The 20,490-nt window shown below is 39.5% G+C and overlaps 1 protein-coding gene across 2 annotated transcripts in view; it reads right to left on the reverse strand.

The window, feature by feature from the left end:
• The window catches only part of ZFAND3 (zinc finger AN1-type containing 3), a 132,050-nt gene extending 112,718 nt beyond the window's left edge, over window positions 1–19,332 (reverse strand). Inside the window, exon 1 of one of the 2 annotated variants that reach the window (XM_064414568.1) lies at window positions 18,999–19,332. In XM_064414568.1, coding sequence (XP_064270638.1) covers window positions 18,999–19,069 — 71 coding nt within the window. In that variant the 5' untranslated portion in view covers window positions 19,070–19,332. Of the gene's footprint in view, window positions 1–8,718; window positions 8,820–18,998 lie in introns of those variants that run through there. The other variant, XM_064414567.1, reaches the window with a different exon arrangement.
• Between the last annotated feature and the right edge of the window lie 1,158 nt (window positions 19,333–20,490).

A 20,490-nucleotide genomic window follows, 5' to 3' on the forward strand; every position in this document is an offset into this window, starting at 1 on the left:
AAGTGGCTTAGTATTTTCAAATGGCTGGGGCTTCAGATTCCAGAATTTTATTCTCCTCCAAATTTCATTTGTAGGTCATCTGAGAACTTTAATTATTGGACTTTCTAAACATGGATAAAGCTTTTGCTTTTCTATGCATTACATAAGGAATTTTGTTTCCCTATATCTTAAAGTTTAAAAACATGTAACACGGCTTCTTTGCTAAAGTCAGCTTTGACAGATTAAATGTTCAATTTAGTAAGGAAACACTAAGGTCCATGGCTTCAATGTAAGTGAGATACATAGATAGAGAAATATATATATACACACATCACAGAACAGTCTGAGTTGGAAGGGAACCACAAGTCCAACTCTTAAAGTAAATGGCCCATACAGGGATTGAACTCACAATCCTGCCATCATTACCACCATGCTCCAACCAAGATAGAAATACACATCTATGGATAGATTTTATATATATATATATAATCTATGTATATGTACACACACACAATTATATATATAATATGTATTTTATATATACACATTTTTATATATGTATATATATTTATATGTATATTTGTATTAGTATACTGTTAATGTTGTCAGTTTATGGCTTGTGAAATGTGCTGTCTGGAAACCTGAAACTGACCAGAAATCATAAGCTCAAGCAGTCAGCTCTAGGCTTTTGTAATCCAAGAGTACAAAGCAATACAAAGATATATTGCTTAAAAGTCATTTTCTCTAGACAACTTTCTAAACACACATTAAACCTTCGCACTTGAAATAAAATGCCTTAAAATTACGAAATAATGCTCTTCCCTGTTACAATACTCTTTCTAGGAGAAAAAAGAAGGGGAAAAAACTCAACAAAAGGCCACCCAAAAAACCTCAACAAAAATCCACAAATCCTCCATTTCCCCAGCCATCTCACGCTATTTTTGCTATTAAAGCTTATTTTCTTACTATTTGTGAACGAGTGACCAACACTTTCCTAAAGCTTCAAGATGCAAACAGAATTCTAGCTTGTATTTAATTACATCACCTTTCATAGTTTACCCATCAGCTATAGCAACATCACTGTAAGGAGTTTCATAGGAATAAAAGTTATACTCAGTTCTGTATTTTTGCTACTCTGCAAGAAAACCATAACTACACTGCAGGTTTCATTTTTCCTTTATAACACCTATACTAACACTGGTCACACAATGTGGGCATGGTTTGTTCCTGCAATACAGTGTGAACATTTCATCACAGAGCACAGGGTCCAGAAGCCTCCTCAATAATAGTGATAAAATGGTCCAAATGAAAAAAATAAAAGTTTTTATCTACCTGCTTCTTACCTCTCAGCTGCCAACGGGACAGACTGTCATATCTGTCTCTCCATGTTCTGCTTTTTGTTCCCTAAAGGTAAGTGTCTTATTTTGAATCGTCACTTTCAGCTGGAATAGAAGTATTACATCTATGTTTTTAAAAATACATCTATGGTTTAAAAAAAAAATCCTGTGAATTGGAATACTCAGTTGAATACTCTGGTCTTCATTCTTCAGTGAAGTTCCCTGATGTACAAAGCAATGCACTTATACATCAGGCCCGAAGTTTTCAAGAATTTTCATCTTACTGTTATACAGCTGAAGGTCAGTGACTGCAGCTGTACTTCTGGCATTTATAGCATAATAAGAAAAAAAGGTTGTATGATTTTATAGAAGTGTATCAAATAATTTGAAGGCTGCTTAGGGGAGGGCAAATCACCTCCAAAAACATTAGCCTGCTCCATAAAAGCTGTTTTGTATGAAAGCTTTACATTCTGTTGATACCACATGTAATTACGAAAGCAGAATTTATGTGGATGGAGTGGGTTTTTTCACTACTGACTCATCTTCCAACTTACTGAGGCTTTTGAAACTGTACTGAATCAAACATCTGGAACATCAGACCTTACAACTTGTCTGGATTCACAGACTACGACTTACCCAGTGTAGGTATCCACATCACTGAAACTACAGGGGCTTTTTTGGGTGCATTTATTATGGCAAACACTGCTGGTAAAGGCAAAAATATTCCAAATACCTTTTAAGCTCACATTTTAAACATACATACCAATGACAGCTCTTGTCCTGCCTCTCTGCCCTGTCACCTCTCCTCCAAATTCAGGAAGGAATATGGGAATTTGAAAACCTGCTGATTCAGGATACCCAAATTTTGTGTATTTTAAACACCTTTTTCTTCCATTACCATAATCTAAATTATTCCCCTCACATTAGTCAATGAGTTCAGTAATCCTGTCTTGTCCCCTACTTCAAACAATTTATTTGATCACTCTGTTCAGGAAAAATCCTACTGCTACCAGTGCTGCCAGATTCCATGAAATACTCAAACATATTGCACAATGAGGCTGCAGAGAAATTCACATAAGAGTTAAAATGCAACAGTATGGACCCACTATATTTAAGACTTCCAAATTCTTCCCTCGAACTTGTAGAGCGTTTTGCAGGCTGCAAACATACTCATGTAAAAAATCCACCAAAAAAAATTACTGTATCTTTTTGAAGCTCAGCAAATACTTGAAGGAATTTCCAGCTCAAAAGTGAAAATAAGTCAAATTATGCAAAAATTTAGTATACTGCTATGGGGTCTGTCAAAAAATAGTCATAAATAGAATGTGAACATAATGCTGATAAAGTATTTCTTCCAAGACAGTTTACAATCAGAAACAATAGTAGGTCACTGCAGCGTGATGCATCTTGCCAATGGGGAAAACATTTATATTTTTGTACACACAGGAGATGATCTCTGCTAGTAATTAAACACATGAAAGAGTAACCAGAAAGAAGTAAAAAACTCAAAACCTACCTTAAGAAATTATTAAATAATTATTTTGAAACCACGAAAAAACCCCAAAAACAACTGCACTCCTGTCCATAGCCATAGAAAAACATTTCATATGGATATTTAAAAATATTAATGTCACTATGTATTTAATGCTTATTTTCAGATGGGCAAACCAGGGACAGAACCACAGTTATCTTATTTCATGGTATTCCTATAAAATATTCTGAATTTTTAGTACAAGACTGAATGTGAACTGCAGTTCTGTTGCATATACAACAGTTTTTCCTCTGTTGTGTTGACAGTTGGGGAAAAGATTAAAATGTAAAACTGTATTCTTTATTCCTACATGTAACTCCTTTCAGAGTTGTTTAAAGCTGGTTCAATATTAAACATATACATGTTTTCTAAAAGAAATGGACTACACAACTACATTTTAAATGCACTTAAGTCAAGTCATACATAAGCCTATCCAAGCTGACTCTGCCACTGTAAATCACCCCATTAAGATACTCACCACAGTTCTGGCTCTGGATTCAGTCCTACAAACCTACAATCACTGTTTGATCACATTACGTAAGTATGGATGGTAATGTAACATTTTCAAAGGCTCCTGAGTATCAAGGGGGTTTAACACACAAGTCATTTAAATGCTTTGAAATAATTTCTTGTATTTAGATTTTTAGTGAAGGACACTCAGTTACAAGAACTGTTTGCTTTGTTACGTATGAAAGATAATGAGTTTTTTTGGTTTTAAACCAATCGTTATTTTCAGGGCATCTCTAACTAGATAAAAGGCCCCCCCAGGAAATCACTCAAAACTCAAATTGCACAAGGAAAAAAACAATACAATAGACTCTATGATTCTATATCAGAATTCAGTTGTGTTTACATCAGTCTTAAGCTTTTCAATATTTGAAAGTGTACAAAAACAACCCTAGCAACAGAAACCCAGAAGACAAGACTGTAAGACTCTCTAGAATGAAAACATCCATTGATTCATGATTTCTATCAATGTAAAGTAATATTGTTCAATTTTCATGCTCCAAGGTGTATTGAGAAATTTCAGCTGTTTTTCTCACTAATCTCTTTCAACCTTAAGCCTCTCAGCATCATCCTCACTCCTCTTAATGACATAAGACAGGGAAAACAATGCTTGAGCTCCTTCTTACTGTTTGTCTCCCAAAGATGGAGTTTGATACTATCCATCCACTGCAACAAAAAGTTGTTCTGTTCTTCCTCTGAAATTGAGTGCAAATGACTCCTCACAGGTTGTACAGTGTGCAAGCAACCCTGCTCTCTGCTCTTACCCATGCAAATTTTGCTCCTCTAAGTAGCAAGTCACCATGCAAATTTTGCTCCTCTAAGTAGCAAATTATATATCCAGTAGAGATCATTCAGCATTCTTCATACACACCTTCCATTCACAAATCTCCATTTATATTTGCAGTATGAAAACAAATAATTTGATTTTCAATTTCCTTTGCATTTTTCCCAACTTTTGTAGCTGAACTCATTTGTATCTCTACTAGACGCAGGTATTTCCTGCTCTATGTTGTATCACGTTTGTTTTACGCGCTTTGGAAAACAATTCCATTTTAGGATTTTGAACTACTCTAGTGCAAAACACACTGATTTATTAACAGTTGATAATTCTGCATAATGTCAACTTGACAAATTGTTTTTCCAGTTTAGGGAACTTTCTGTGTCCCAAAAGTACAAATAAATATTTTCATGTGATTGGTGTTCCAAGTTTAGGTTTAGTAGAATGGAAGTATTAATGAAAAAAGTATTTATCTTACATTTCAGTCTCTCTGTGGCAGCTCTGAAAAGCAGGATGTACATGGCTATCATTTGCAAATTATAACAAATCATGTAAAGCTCAAAGAAACAAGCAGAAGCTTTTCTTTTTTGAAAAATCCAGCATTCCCTATTTATCATCTTAGTAATGCAGCAATATAAGAAAGTGTTATTCAAGAAACTAGCAAAACATAAACAAAACCTGCTAATCTCATTTCCTCTCAGCATCCAGCTAATGAGAAATGCAACTAAGTAAACACCATGCATGCTAAATGACAGGGGGGTTAGTTAAGTGTTCAGGTCAATCATCAAAAGTGCTATCAACAGCAGTAGGTCTTGTTTGGAAACAACTTTGACATAACGAAATCAGTTCCGCTAACCAGTGACCCATAAATCTGAACGCCCAAATTTAAACAGACCAATCTACTTTTGCATTTTAAACATGTAAGTTCTGTTAATTCATACAATTAATTGAAGAGAAGTACTTCAAAACTACATAAAACCCATCAGCAGTTTCTTTTAAGTAAATAATCAGGATCTCTTAAACATCTTAAACCTTACCCTCCAATGTCCTACTGACTCCATCGAGATTTAAAGCAAAATTTTAAAAAGCATTGGTGCTGTCATAATTCAATTGCACATAAGCAGTGAGGTTTTTTCCAAAAGAGTTTTAAGCCATATGTGGTGAAGTTTGCAGTGTCTACATAAGATAGATCACACTTTGTGACTAGCCACTTGACATTTTCCTTATAAATTTATAACTAAAGCCTTTATGCAAGTGCAGCAGAACTAAAATTTAATGGCTGCAGGATAGACAGAACAAGGTCACCCAAAACCATTATATTCTTTCCGTGACAATAATAAAAATACTTTGGTTTTTCTTTTGTACAAGAACTTAGAAGAAAAGGCAATAAGGGAACTAAAGGAATAACCAAAATATGAACATGCTTTACCCTCCCCCTTCCTATCTCCTTTAAAATTTTGCCAGCCTAAATTTATTCTCGAGTGTAGATGTTTGTGAACATGTCTTTCTCACATGGTGCCGTGGAAGCTGAGTCAGGAGCTCTTCTTCCACTGCTGTTCAGGTGAAAGCCCCTTCAGTAAGACCACAGCTACTACAGAAGGCAGTGCGGACCAGCTGTAGGGGCAGCTCACTCTTCTGCATTATGTTTGCACTGGTCATCTCTGATGGGAAGTGGAGGAAACGAGCTGCTGCACGTGCAGGAGTGGCTGACAGGCCAGGGAACAGCACTTTCTGAAGAGGGAGTCAGTGACGTGAAGATGGGATGAGACCCCGCCATGTAATGCATTGTGCCTTTCTCCTGTTTCACGCAGCACACTTCCCAGGTCTCAGGCAACTGCATTTCAATTACCAGGGTAAAAAGAATTCAGAATGCACATTTTGCTTTAAAGTTCAAGGGTTTTAAAAATCTAGTGGGAAAAAAAAAAAATCCTTCATCCTATATCCTTCATCCCATGACAGGAGAAGGAAACCTTTACACAGGGTGATATTTTGGCTTTTCCAACTTCAGTGATCCATGCTAATGTAAACTGTAATCTTCACAGCTGTCATTTTAAAAAGGTAGCTTTTACTATTTTCTAAGTGTTCGAACTAGACAGCCTAGAATTATTTACATGAACAAAAAACAAGGGCATCACAGCACTTAGAGAAACTACTATTAGTCTCACCATTTTCCTATTTTAGAATAATATGAAGAAAGTGTGGGAACAAGCCTCAACTTCTTATTTTCCTCTAATAATGGAGACTGAGAGAATAAATCACCATCAGTACATTTATTTCATCCAATTCTGACAGTGGGAAATCAGGGCCAAGTTAAATATTTTATTCTCATGCATGCAAACAGCAAAGGCTCTTTCGTTTAGAGCAGCTTTTTATGCATCTCTGAAGAAAATCTCAGGCAAAGGCACAGTAAGCAAGCAGAGGGATCATTAACAGCAAGCAACACAAATGAGCCCCGAAACCTTACCTCATCCTGAACTCTCATCCAAGCTGTGTGTAACCTTCTCAGTACACAAGAAGAACAAGCAAGTTTTAACCACCTAACCACTGGGCCAAGCTGCAGCTGCAAACTGCAACTCTACTGCTTCACTAACTACATCAAATTAATGCTGACTCCTAAACAGAAACAGGAGTTAAAATGAGTTTTAAAAATTAAGCAAGCAGCAGTATCAGCCCATAGGTCTTCAATAACCTCTAGTTTTCAAGTAAAATAAAAAAGACAACCTGGTATTTCCATGATTCTGCCTGACTTTAGGCTTATAATCATAAAACTGTGCACCTTCAGTTACATCCTTCACACGTGGAAGGCCTCTTATGAAAGGAGCCCACAGAATCTTCTGTCACTGTCTATTCACACTAATGCATGGCAGAATCTGGGAAATTTAGTGACATAGGAAAAAAAAAAAGTTTCTTCAGCTATTAAACTAGTGAAAAACAAATACTAACTTCATGTACATTGTTTTCTTGTCCTCTTACTTCCCAAAACTTTTACCCAACATTTAACCCTGTGCAAACAGTAGGGTGGCAGATGACAGTTTTGGATTTTTAGCTAAGTATAATCTTCCTCCAGTCAATTCATGTATATGATTTTGCTCTGTTTTGGGAAAATAAAATACTACCTGTACCCACTCAAAGAAAATGTTTACACTTGCCTAATTCAACTAGACTCAATGCAATTTCAACACATCTCTAGCTTTTTTCTAGATGGTACAAATTGAACAGTTCAATCTTTTGTGGTAAGGAGAATACCACATTTAGTGTTTGCTACATATCATGGCAGAAATAGGGGTTTCTGAAAAACACAGACATGAAAATAGCTGAAAAAAATACAGAAACATTAAATCAGACCACCTGTCGTGGCAGATAGAACACACACATCTTTTATGTCACTGCTGCACCCAGGATGACCTAAGGGCATGGGCAAGACTGATTTTGAAGACAGAGGTAAAATCTAGGTATATACTTAGAAAAAGTAGATTAACTTTCCCATACACTGAAGAAATGCCTGTGCTTCCAAAAGCTGGTCTACTTTTTCCAAATTAAGTAGTCAGCCGTGCTACTAAAAATATAACCTTTACCTTCAGAATTTGTCCTTCAGAATGATGATGGACAAGAACATTAAGACAAAGAAAGTTATGCACCACTGATTAACCAGGTAATAATCCCAAGATGAGGATCATGTTCACCATTTCCCATACCCCTTCTGTAACTGCCTTCATGGACACCCAAAGAACACAAGTCCTTGAAGTCTCCACTTGGGTCAGAATTTTACTAGGTAACTTTAAAAGAAGTATGAATCCATTTGGACCACAAACTGATTTAAATACTCACTGGTTGTTTAGCAGCCTTAAATAATCTTTAAAAATAATAATTTTAAAAAATTTAAAATATAGTAATAGTCCTCAAAAATAATTTTAAAACCCTCTTCTTTATATAAGTTTGCAAAAAACACCTTGCTAGCACAAGTCAGAAAGCCACTCTAAATCAGCAAACTGAAGTAATAAGGTCAAAAAGAATGCTACTAAGAAAGCAGCTAAATTGCTGTCTCAATGGCATCTAGGAGTGTAATGGAAACTTGATCTGGAAGGGGATAGGGGGGTAACAACAACAACAACAAATTATAACAATCTCTGAAAGCTGCAGATTTAAGTTTCTCAAAGTACTGGACTAGTTTGTTTACTTTGGGATTCCAATTACAGCAGTTTCAACACCAACCAGTACTTTCTGTAATCTGAATTTCAGCTGCACTTCAGCTAAGGCAACTGAATTTTAAATTGTAATGCTGGAGTTCTTGTTATACCACTGACTGATGGCATTTTAGTGTAATATAATGTATCAATTTGCTATATAATAATATATATCACTGTAATACACATCACTGTGGTTTTGTTTTTACCTTTTGAATCTCTCTGCAAGTCACTTGAGCAGAACAGGAAGTGTTAATTATTCACCAGAAAGATTTCTGGTCTTTCCTGAATTAGTCACACAAGAACTTTAATAGTCGAAGGAGAGACTTCATCACAGAATAATGGATAATAATGGGGTCCTATCTTCATCAAGAGAGTGCTGCAAAACCACCTGAGACTCACAGATGTGTAATGCAGGCAGTTCTTGCTCTTCTAATTGCATAGCAACTCTTCTGATTGAAAGAGATTTCCTCCACCCACCACAAACACTTCCTTCTAGATGAACCACCTGGGAAACAACATGTCAATGGGTCAATAACGTCCTACAGCAAGTTCTGATTTAAAACAAACACCTGTTTCTAAATAAAAATACTCCTTGCTCCTAAATACTCCTTGCTACAATATCTCTCATTCAAGGCTCGTAAAACACTGTGGAATTGAATGAAGATTCACAAATGAAAACAGAGAGAGTCCATGAAGAGAAAAGCATGGAGTGACTGTGACACACTGTATCAGCAGCAGAAATAGCAATAAATCCTTTCCAAACTTATATGTAAGAATGGGATTTTTATCAAAAAAAAGAACATCCTACTACCCATATCACTGTAGGTTTATAGTATATAAAGTCTTGTCATAAAAAGATGTCTCAAAAAAATCAGCATTAAAGCACAACATCTAAAGCAGTACCCAAGAGAATGTTAAACAGGAACACATCCAGTGTCCTAAATGAAACAACTGCTAATAAACTACAGTCAAAATGAGAGAAGAATATATAGCAACATTCAACACTATATGCAGAGCCATTCTAACCTCTAACTTGATGTTAGATTCTGGAAAAGAATTATACTCCAAAATAGATATGCTAGGCGCATCACTCCATGTATTTGACAACAACAGGATTTAACAAGGAGCAGAGTTAGTCCACTTTCCTAAATTAAAGGAGTCAACCTGCTCCATCTTAATTATTATTTCCAAGGCAAGTTTAATTTCAATTATTTTGCCAAGACACATTAATCACAAAGTCTCAATGCCAAAAAAAATATATTCAAAGTGTGTAAATATTGTTGTTAATTGCTTTCTTTCAAAAGTTCAAAAATGAGTCAGCACCTATGGAAGGTACTGAGTACTTATGGACTAATCCTAAAAGCCCTTTACAAGTTACAACAAAAATGATTGTTCATCCACACATCCATGCACAAAATTTAAAAAACCACAGTATTTCTTCAAAGAATTTTAAATGTATCTTAAATTTTGTAAAATCCTGAGCATTTAAAAAATTTAAATTATGATGCTTTTTTCCTATTAAAATGGAATAATTATACTAACATGCTTGCAAATTAAATTTGGAGAGAATCTTCATTATGGAAACATGCTATATGTGTGTATAATTGCTTTAATTCCTTCACAGAAGTACACAGTCAAAATTTATTCTAAAAATAGAGATGAATAGATTTTAAATTGATAAACATGTTAACAATTTAGGGGAACATTTGAAACCTATCTGCATGCATAAGCAAGCATTTGTTAACACCCGGACAATTCTGGAAACCATTACTGTCCATTAGCTCACTGAAGGAGATCACTAAGGAAAAGGTAGCAGTGGGGCATTAAGCAATGAACATGTATTATTAACACCTCATCCTGCAAACCCATGTCAGCAATACCCAACCTAGAACTCTTCTTGCTTCAGGTAAAAAAAAAATGCATTTCACTCAGTAAAAGTGGATAATTGTTAAAGAAAATTTTCAAAGACATTTAATTGATTTATCAAAAACCCAGGCTCCTCAATATTGACATTATCTTGGACCATAATAGCATCTAATCAATAGTTAGAGGACAATACAGTTGCCAATACGGAGGGACTCTGCATTTTGCATACTTTATATATGCAGCTTCCTCTGAGACACCTCTGAATATAATAATTAGAGATAAAAATGCTGCAGTTATGGCGACAGAGTTGATGTCAGTAACAGTCATATTGTGAAGGACGGTTATGTTTTAGCAATTAAGTCAATGAGCACATGACTTTGGATTCTGCTTTTCCAAGGGCATAACTAGGTGGTTATCATGAAACCAGCCTGCCTTTCCTTCTTTTAAGCACTGCTTCAAATCTAGTATTGTGCTCCTTTCTCCTCCCCCTCCCATAGATGGTTAGTATTTAAATAGGACTTTCAACTTAAATAGTACATTCAACCAAGTAGAAGTTAAATATATACATTACTAGGACAGGCCTTCAAATAAACAACTCACCCAACATTAGACACTACATAATCTAAAGAGCCAAGAACTAAAGACAGTAATCATCAACCAAATTCTTCTTCTCTCTTTGTCTGACTGCTTATTAAAATTATTTTAGGAAAAACCGGTTTTTATCTCCATTCAAAATTTTCCATTACTTTCAGTTAGTCTCTAATTTACACCACACAAACACTGGAATCCAACACTAGCCAAAGAACCTTTATTAAAGGACATAACACTGATTAAAGTAATATTAGAAATAAACTTCCTTAAAACACTAATAAAAATACAATATTTACAAACTGAAATTTACTTACATTGTAAGTAAATTGCATTGACTTACATTGTTTAAGTTCAGAGAATGCAAATGGTGGCCAGATTAAACAGATGGAGTCAAACAGGATCCCTAAAAGCCTTTCATACATAGCATGGAGCAGCATTCTCTGCTGCAGGGAAGACATCAGATGACACACTAAGTGTAAAAATCTATCAACAATTTTCTAATACAACTTCTCTGTACAGGCAAGTACCGCACTTGCCACAATGCTACTAGTCAGATGCTATAAACAGAAACTGAACACACAATTGTGAATTCCTCATGGAATAATGCAACTCTTCAACTACCATATTTTCCTGAGTACAGGTAAGGAATAACAGAGTTAATGGAGCTATGAATTACAATACATTGTTTGACATTCAAGATTTCAAAAAAGTGTCAAAAAAATAGAAGTTTAACTCCACACTCAGTAAGTATATAAACTTTCCACCACTTCAAACAGAAGACCCATCTCTATTACAAAAATAGCTTTACATCAAAATCTTAAATTAGAAGACAATGACTGGGCATTTTTGCAGAACCTAAAAACACCAACCCACTACTTCTGTACATTAATGTCATCTCCACAGCGTGAAACCATTGTGGTCATTCACACAAATGTTTCATTTGTCAGAACCAATGCATATGGTATCCTCAACAATATTTTGTTATGTGGCCTTCTCAGTGTCCTGAGGAGATGCCATTTTAATATCTGTAGCTACTCTGACCTAAGTTTCTCCACAGATGTATCATCGAGAGAAGTTGATTCATGCTGCAGCTACTGCCCAATTTTCAATTCTTCTTCCAAAAGCAAAGAAGGGACTCCATCCTAGGGAGCCCTGCCTGTTCAAAACAGACAGGAAATATTTCTGACACTTCAGTTGAAAAAGAAGAAAAAAAGAGGGAGAAAATATCAAGGGAGTTTACCAGCCTAAAGGGAATATGAAGTTTATCTTAACCCAAATAAGGGTTTCAACATAATCAAGATCAAATACTGTCCAACATTCACAAGACATTTGTCTTAACTTTTGAAGTACAATGTTAATTACATCAGTCAGGGTTGCATATTTGAGGAGACACATGAACACAATTTTTTACTTCAAAGAATATAAGCACTAATTGGCTGAGAAAGTATATCACATTCGTAATTTTTACCCACTGGCTGTAAAGAAAGACTATGCCTATTCATATGCACTAACTTCAAATTTAAAAATAAATTAGAATCCAGTAACAGCATAGCATGTTAGTGAAAACATTGAAGTCAAAACCAGACATCTCCAACAAATACATCAATCAGGGATCATTCTCTCTCGTTAACGTTTTGCATCACTGATTTCAACACCTTAAAAGAAATAATGAGTCGTGAAGCTTCCACCAATTTGAGACTTCAACAGCTGTCCAACATGCAGCAATAATATTAATATCAAATTTAACAGAAGTGGTAAATTGTTTGAAATTTATGGAATTAAAATCAGCAGCAGTATTTCCCCAAAACTGATACCTATATTATAACCCTCTGACTGACTGGGCTTATCATCAGAAACTTTTGAGAACGGAACTTTTGAGAACTATTATACAAAACATATCTGTGGTACCATACAACATTTGAACATTTTACTAATTAGCATTAAGACAGATATTTCCTCACAGTAACTGTGGAAAAATTGCCAGCACTGCCCAAACAGTAATAGCTTTGACTAATCACAGTTTACAGAAGACATGATAAGGTTCTGTCACACAGGAAAACAGAAACTGGGAAGGTGACCTAGACACAGTAATTTTTAACTCCTCCAAGTTCAAAAAGGAGGACAATCTACTTCTTCCTTGTTTGTTCCACTTGTAAGAACAGCAGCTACGATACTGAATTTCATTCTGACTGATGAGGAAGTTATTATTAAATTAAAAGGTGCTGGATATGCCTGTCTATAATTAACATAGCACCAATTTAAAATTAGAAAATATTTATAAAACATTTTATATACAGATTTTGAATAATTTAATGGTTTAAGCAAGAGGGCTTTTTTCTCAAATTCTGGCTGCACTAAGTTAACAGACATTTTTAATCAAGCAGGGATATTTCTGGGTCTTTTTAAATAAAACGCCCTCATACACCAGCTGTGTGAATTTATTCACTCCTTGGAATTATCACACAGCAAGTTTAAAGGAAATAAAATCAATTACTTTTTTTTCCCACAGAGACAATGGTTAAATTATGGAACATCTTCCTGCAGGATATTGTAAGGGTCAAGAGTACATATGGCCTCACCAATTCATTATGCAAATTTATTGAAAAATAGGTAAGACCTACTAAGCTGTAAATCTATAAAACAGAGGACAACCTTATGTCAGAAGCAAAGGAGGTATACCAAGATAAGCATCACTGCATGCTTGCTCTGTCCTTATGCTTATTCCCTCAGCATCACTTATCACTCAAATCAGAAATAGGGTTGGATGTATCTTTGGTCTGATCCAGAACAGCTGGTTTCCATTAAATAACAAAATCTCCTTTCTGTTTTGTCTATTCTATTAAGTACTGCAAAAGAAAGCATTGTTTTCACATTCCTAGAAAAGAGCTTATTACAGTTAAAGTATTAAATCCAGTTCATCTGCTTTTACTTCAAGTGCAAATAAGCCCCATTTCACAAGGTAAGCTTCTACAGCAAATGGAAAACTTAGCAAAAATGTGGCACCTTGCAACTGCAGTTGCAAGAGGCAAGAGCTCACTGTACAAAAAAAGTGGATAAAATTTATACCTTTTGACTTTATTTGATATGTCCTTCTAGTTCCATTATGACTGAGGGAAATCACAATTTATCATTCTTTACCCTGCCTGTTTTTATTCAAACAGGGAACATGACAAAGCTCAATTCCTCACTACCACTCTCTCCTCAGACAGAAGTGTCTCTATCTCCTAATTCTCAGTATTGTCTAAAATTAGGATCTAAGCAAATAATTTCAGTTCCTCTCCAACACCTCTTATCATACACTGTAGCACTTTGTAAGAAAGTTGTAAATAAATCAATTTCTCATCAGTCTTTGTTTCTCAGTTAAATAATCTGTCACTTCTATTTCTGCAACACTCCGATAGATATATTATTACAGCAGTTAGCACTGGATTTAAATATAAACTGCTTCAAGTTCTTTTATCCAAGAATTTAACAGAGTATTATATAAGTTCATGCATAATATTAAAAAATTAGAATATCAAGGTATTTTTAGTCTTAACCTAAGAGCAAAATAGAGTACACTGTCTCACATAAACTGACAAATTCACTGCTTACTCCAGCATCTGATCCAAAGTGCCAGCCAGTGAAAGCCTGGCTAAGAACTGCATGATCCAAGCCCAGTGAAAACAGATTCTCAGAGGGAAAGATACATATTTCAACAGTTTACTCAAGCTTCATTTAGGAACATCTATGTGAGGTTGCAACAACAATTAAAGCAAAATTAGGTTTAGGGAGGCATTATGCATTTATGATGACCTACACTGCCTGTGAGATGAGACAGTATTTATTAAAAAGGAACACTGAGAGTTCCTATGGAATGAATAGTGGTAATCAACAAAAAAAGTAAAGAAAAGACTAGTCAAAAAAGAGGCTTCTAAATGGCACATATATATATCCATTGTTTGTTTAGAAGCTAAGAGCAAGCTTTGGTGATATACACTCACAAACTCATCATGTTTAAGTTAAATGATTCACCGTTTGATCAAATGTTTAATTTTAGCAAACAAAATTGAGGAAAGAGCCAGATTGGCATGACAAGGATCTGATGATACATAAGTGACTGGAAAATCCAGACTCAGAATTAAACTCTTTATTGGGCCTGCACAGAATGCTTGGGGCACAGTGTCTCATCACACATATGATGCATGCAGTGTCAGAAAAAGGCAGACCAAATGGCAACATCCTGCAAAAGCCCTGCTGGCATGTTCTCAAATAATATTGCTATCAGTTTTAGCTGACTACAGTACCTTATAGTTGCCAGAACGAAGATGAGATGAAACTAATCATACTGTTTTCAATCAGCTTCCTGCTGGCTGCCACCATTTCAAGAATGGAATTCATTTGTTTTATGTTTATTAACGTATTTCCTTCTTTTCTGGTTCTAAGGCACTAAATGCAGTGGTGTGGTATCAGTCCGGCCAATAAAAAAGATAAGCAGCAGCCACTACAGTACAAATAGAATTGTAAAAGTACCACCTCTCTGACATATTCTTTTCACAGTATATGCTACCACCAGCTTACAAGACCCTTCTATGCATATAACCATTTAACAGCCCTCTGATGGTTTCACTCAAAAATGAAACCTTCATGGAAATCTTTAAAAGTCAAAGGGAAATTGCTAACATGTAGGTCATTAAAGAATCAGCCTCATCTCTAATATGCAAAAAGGCTTAACTGGAATATAATACATCCAGTAATATTTTCATGTACTTATAAAATCTTCAACCTTGAGCTCATATACACCATAACAGAAAGGCTTCTGAAATCCAGTAGTCTAAGAAAAAAGAATTTTAAATTACATGATTCTATAATTCTCTGGTCTGTTAACCAGGAAAATAAGAAAGCATTTTTCCAGGTCATAAGAATAAGAAGTTAAATATAGCATATTTTAGATGAAAAAATCTAAAATAACTTGCATACTGAACCCTTTCCAATCTTTGTATACTAAGACTATTCCAATAAATAGTGAGATAGTTCCTAATGACTGAAGTTGAAGCAGGGAGAAAGGGGAGCAAAATATTTCCAAACACTAAGTTGCATGAATTTTTCATAAATAACATGAATACTGATGAGGTTTCCCAATTGAGATTATCTGAGTAAGTGAAATGACTCTGTAAAATATAAAGATCATCTCGGTGCTCCATTTAAACTTTACTCGAGCAGAAATGACAGACTGGAGATTCTAAAAAGAAGGGCGAGTCTGCAGATTTAAGGATGGATTCCGTGATCTTCAACAAAAGGCAAGCAAACGTTAGTTGTTGACCTTAAGCAGATGTTTCAGAAGTTCTTAACAGCCTCACTCAAAAGTATCTTCTTTCAGCTGTTCATTTTTCAGTCTCTTAGATCTTGAAACTTCAAGAGTTTAGTAGTTTTCCAGTCTCTGGAGATTCTTGAAACCTAGAGGATCTGAATTTCTAATATAAACCCAAGTCTTCTAAAAGAAGAACCCCTGCAACTTCAATGCAATAGTACATACTAGTCTGCTCCTGTAATCTCTTTGCATGCCATCACTATCAACACGTGTCTCTGGAGCTACTTCTATCCCTGTTCAACCAATGAGCAAGCTTTAGCACAGTAACCCACAGCCTACTTCAATTTTAATAATTCTTTCAGTCTTTGCCTTCATATTTCCTGTCATTGTGGCTTGCTGCAGAAAGCATGCATCTTACTACAGAGCCCTGTAAGCATTACATAAAATCAATTTTAAAAAAGAAAGGCACGATCTTTCGTACTTGGTAAAATCTAGACCTTATTGTTGGACTCCCAGCCACAAAACTGCTCTGCTGCTTACCTGGCTGGGGCTCACTCAAGAAGAACTGTGAAAGGGTTCTCAACCATTGCACTGACAGGGACCCAAAAACATAAAGCAATACTCCACCTTATTTACAAATTCAATACAAACTATCAAATTACAAGTTTCATAACTTTTCATAGCTTTAAATGTCCTGGCCCTGTTGTTCCAAAACGTGACTTGACAGACATTAAGATGACACGAAAGTCACAGGTAAGAGTCTGTCTTAAAACATATCTTAAAACACGTCATAACTCCAGCTAGAGCAAGGGTTGCTCTGGGAACCCTAGTCGAAATCTAGAGCAGCAGAGTTTCAACTTCACACAAATATAAGTCTTTCTGCTATCATGACTTACTTTCTCCAGAAAGCTGGGATAAAACTGTAACCCCTTAAGAACTCCTGACAATGCAACTTCAATAGAAAGGCACATCTGCACTGATTTACCAAACAATCTGTTCAAGCACTAGCAAGGCCTAGGTAAATAAGGTCATGTAGTCACTTAAGCTTTTTCAGGACTGAAAAGTACAGCAATCAACTCTGGAAACTGACAGCACCATTTTTTAAAGCAGAAAAATAGATACTTAGTTTGCCACTGTGCATTGAAATGCACCTGGCAAACACTTAAATAGACTGTTTTCTTAAATAGAAAACAGACTAATTCATTCACTGTATTAGTGGAAAAAGTGAGGGTTTTGTTCCACACTGCTGTCTTTCAAAATTATCATACAAAAACACCCCTGCACGGATGGCACTCTGAAGGGAAAAAAAAGGGGAGGGCAAAAAACTACCACTTGATATCTGCTTGTGCAAGGGAAGCATGTTTAAAAAAAATCAGCTTTAAAGGCAATGGGTTTTCTTGAGAGCCTCCTGTAACCATTAAGCAGATCCTTGAACACAAAGCACCAGATTTTCTTCTCATTATCAAAACACGCTGAACTAGCCAAGAAGTTGAGCCCAAAAAAAAAGTTCACTTTCAACTTTCTATGATTCTCCCATAAGTATCATGTTACAGAAGTCAGTGCACTGCATTAGAGATAGCAAAACCTTCTTCTCCACTACTTTACAAAAAATATCAGACCCAAATATGGGAGCCTAACAAAACAAAAATAAACAAAATAATTTACTATGAATCTATAATCTGTCCTGCAAGATCACTCCCAACAGGCCATGGCATTTGTTACAATTCAGGCTTCTGTCATAACTAAAAAAATGGGATTTCTTTTAAAATCTTCAATGAACCAACCAAACGTACAGTGACATCACTAAATCACTCTTATTGCATCTTTTTTCTCTCAGCCTCCACTTCCCCAGAGTACCTTAAACTGCATGACATAAATCCCAAGAAGGTACAATCATAGACAAGTGTAAATCTCAGGTGGGCCCTCAAAAGTCTATTTAGTCACATACTCTATGAATTTTCCATAAATAAGAACATTAGGGACTTATGTTGCTGTGATAGACACTAAAGGCATTTTACGAGGATGTGTATCTGCGAGAATACCATCTCCCATGGTACAACTGATTTCTTACAAAAAATCAGTAACGGAAATATCTTCAACAGACACGACCCTAGAGGTGACAGTTTAGGAAGGAACAGATTTACTCTTTTTTTTTCACCTTTGGCAAAGAGAAATGACCCCTACTTCCTTCTTCCTAAAAGGGTATCAGTAGGCACCTAACAAGGGCCTTATCTATTATGAACCACTTCGCTTTCATAAGGTGGAGAAAGAGGTATGTTTTTGTCCTTAGCCTGTTTCCCTCATTAGTTATGCTGCCCTGCGTGAATTGCAGCGACAGCTCGCCGTTCGCGGGCGCGGGGCAGGGATGTGTCAGGGACACCCGTCAGGGCACCCAGGGGCCCGCATTACTCATCTGCGCCTCTGAGGAGCTAAAGGCAGGCCCCGGAGCGCAGCCCGCAGCCCCAGCGGAGGGGCGGCCTCTCCAGGAAACCTGCGTGCCTGGGGAAGCGCTCAGGCCTCCCCCGCCGGGCTGCCGGGAAGGCCGCGCTGTCCGGGCGGCGGGGGGGCCGCGGGCGGCCTCGGCACCCCCTCCCCCTCCGCGCCCGGGGGCAGCGCCGCCGCCTCGCCCCGGGCACCCGCTGCCCCTGCGCCCGCGGCCGACACCGCGGTCCGGGCCCCCCGGGGCCCGGCACCCACAGGCACGGAGACATCCCTCTTCCGAAGGGGGGAACCCCCGCGGCCCGCCCGGCCAGGGCCCGGGGCCGCCCCCTCCCCGCGGCGAGCTGCGGGCTCGGCCCCGCGGCCGCCGGGGGTTACGGGCCGGCCCGTTCGCCCCCCGCCCGGCCGCGGCCCCCCGCCGCCTCGCCCTTCGCCTGGCCGCCCGCCCCCCTCCGTCCCTCCCCGCCCCAGCCCAGCCCCGGGCCCGGCTCACCCCCAGAAGCCGCAGGGGCAGCGCGGGGGCAGGCTGGGCGCCTTGCTGCGCTCGCTGCCGGCGTCTCCCATGGTGGGGCCGGGGCGCGGGGCGGCGGCGGGCGGGGGGCGCGCGGCTCCCGGCCGGGATTCCAGGCCGGTCAGCTGGAGCCGGGCGGCACCACTGGGGAGGCGGCGGAGGGGAGGGCGCGGGGGGGCCCGGCCGCACCCTGCCGATGGGGCGGGCAGGGGAGAGGAGACGCGGCGGCCCGGGGACGCGGAGCTCCGTGCGGCGGCGCCGCCCGCCCGCCGGTGCCGGTGACCGCCTCGGTGCCACGGCGGCTCGCGCCCGCCCTCCCCGGAGCGCCGCTCGGCCCCTCGCGCAACAATGCGTGCCCCCCTCCGGCACCGCGGCTCCCCCCGTCCTGAGCGCGATGGTTTCGTCAAGCCACCGAATCAGCTGGGAGCGGCGTGTACCACAGCACATCCCCGGGGGAAGTTGGGGCGGATCGCGTGCGGGAACTGCGTGAGAAGCGAGTTTGGAGGGCACGCATAGGCTCGAGAAGAGAACGGGATTCTCAGTGACGAGTCCCAGACGGGGCTGAGGCCCGCAGAGCTGCCTGGAGCCGCTGCCCTCTTTTGCCTCTACCCATACGTTGGGCACACAGTGGTACAGCCAGGGCCGGCCGGCGGGGTGGGGGGGTGGTGTGCCGGTGCCGCTCGCACATGCGCAGACGGGCCCCCGACGCGGAAGTCTGTTGGAGGGAGCGGGTCCCGGGGGGCCGGGCCGGGCCGGGCCGCGGCTCCCGCTGTGCCGGACCCGCTTCGCCGAGGGCACCGAGGCAATGTCTGCCACTCGTCCTGGCCGCTGCCAGCGCAGCGTGCCGGGCCGGGCCGGCTGTGCGCGCTCGGGAGCTCTCCCTGGAGGCTGAGCGGCTCTGGGGGGCTCCGGTGCGGTGCGGGGTGAGGACAGGGACTTGTTCCCTTTGGGCTCCGCTTGGAGAGAGGTCTGAGGGCGGCGTTTGTCCTTCTGTTTGCCTTCTTATCCTGTAGATGTTCGTCCTCGGTTCCCCGAGTCCGAAATAAAGCCGTGCAGGTGTTCGGCGCTCTCCTGGGCTGCGGTGAGCTCCGCCAGGTGGGTGAGGACGCGGCGCTGGGCCGCCTGCAGCCGGGAGCAGCCGGGCCCCTCCTCCGGCACCGGCGACAGGTAAGGCATGGCAGGGAGGGAGGGAGGAGCACGGCTGGCACCGCTGGTCAGCGCTGGCTGCCGACCTCTGACGGACAGGAAAGGAGAGGGGAATTCCCAGCGCCTGGACTTGAGGGCTGCGTAATGGGGATTGTACCTCTGGGACTGGTTTAGCCAATAGTGTTGAGCAAGTTACAGCCTTGCACTCTCTGTACTTTGGTTTTGCCTGTGGAATACAGATAGTGCTGACCACCCCCACCCCTCCCTGCCAGAAAATTCAGATTTGAGTGGGAAATGTGTGGAAAAATACTGGTGTGGCATTAATGAA

This window comes from Passer domesticus, chromosome 3 (assembly GCF_036417665.1).
Source record: "Passer domesticus isolate bPasDom1 chromosome 3, bPasDom1.hap1, whole genome shotgun sequence".
Taxonomy (NCBI): Eukaryota; Metazoa; Chordata; class Aves; order Passeriformes; family Passeridae; genus Passer; species Passer domesticus.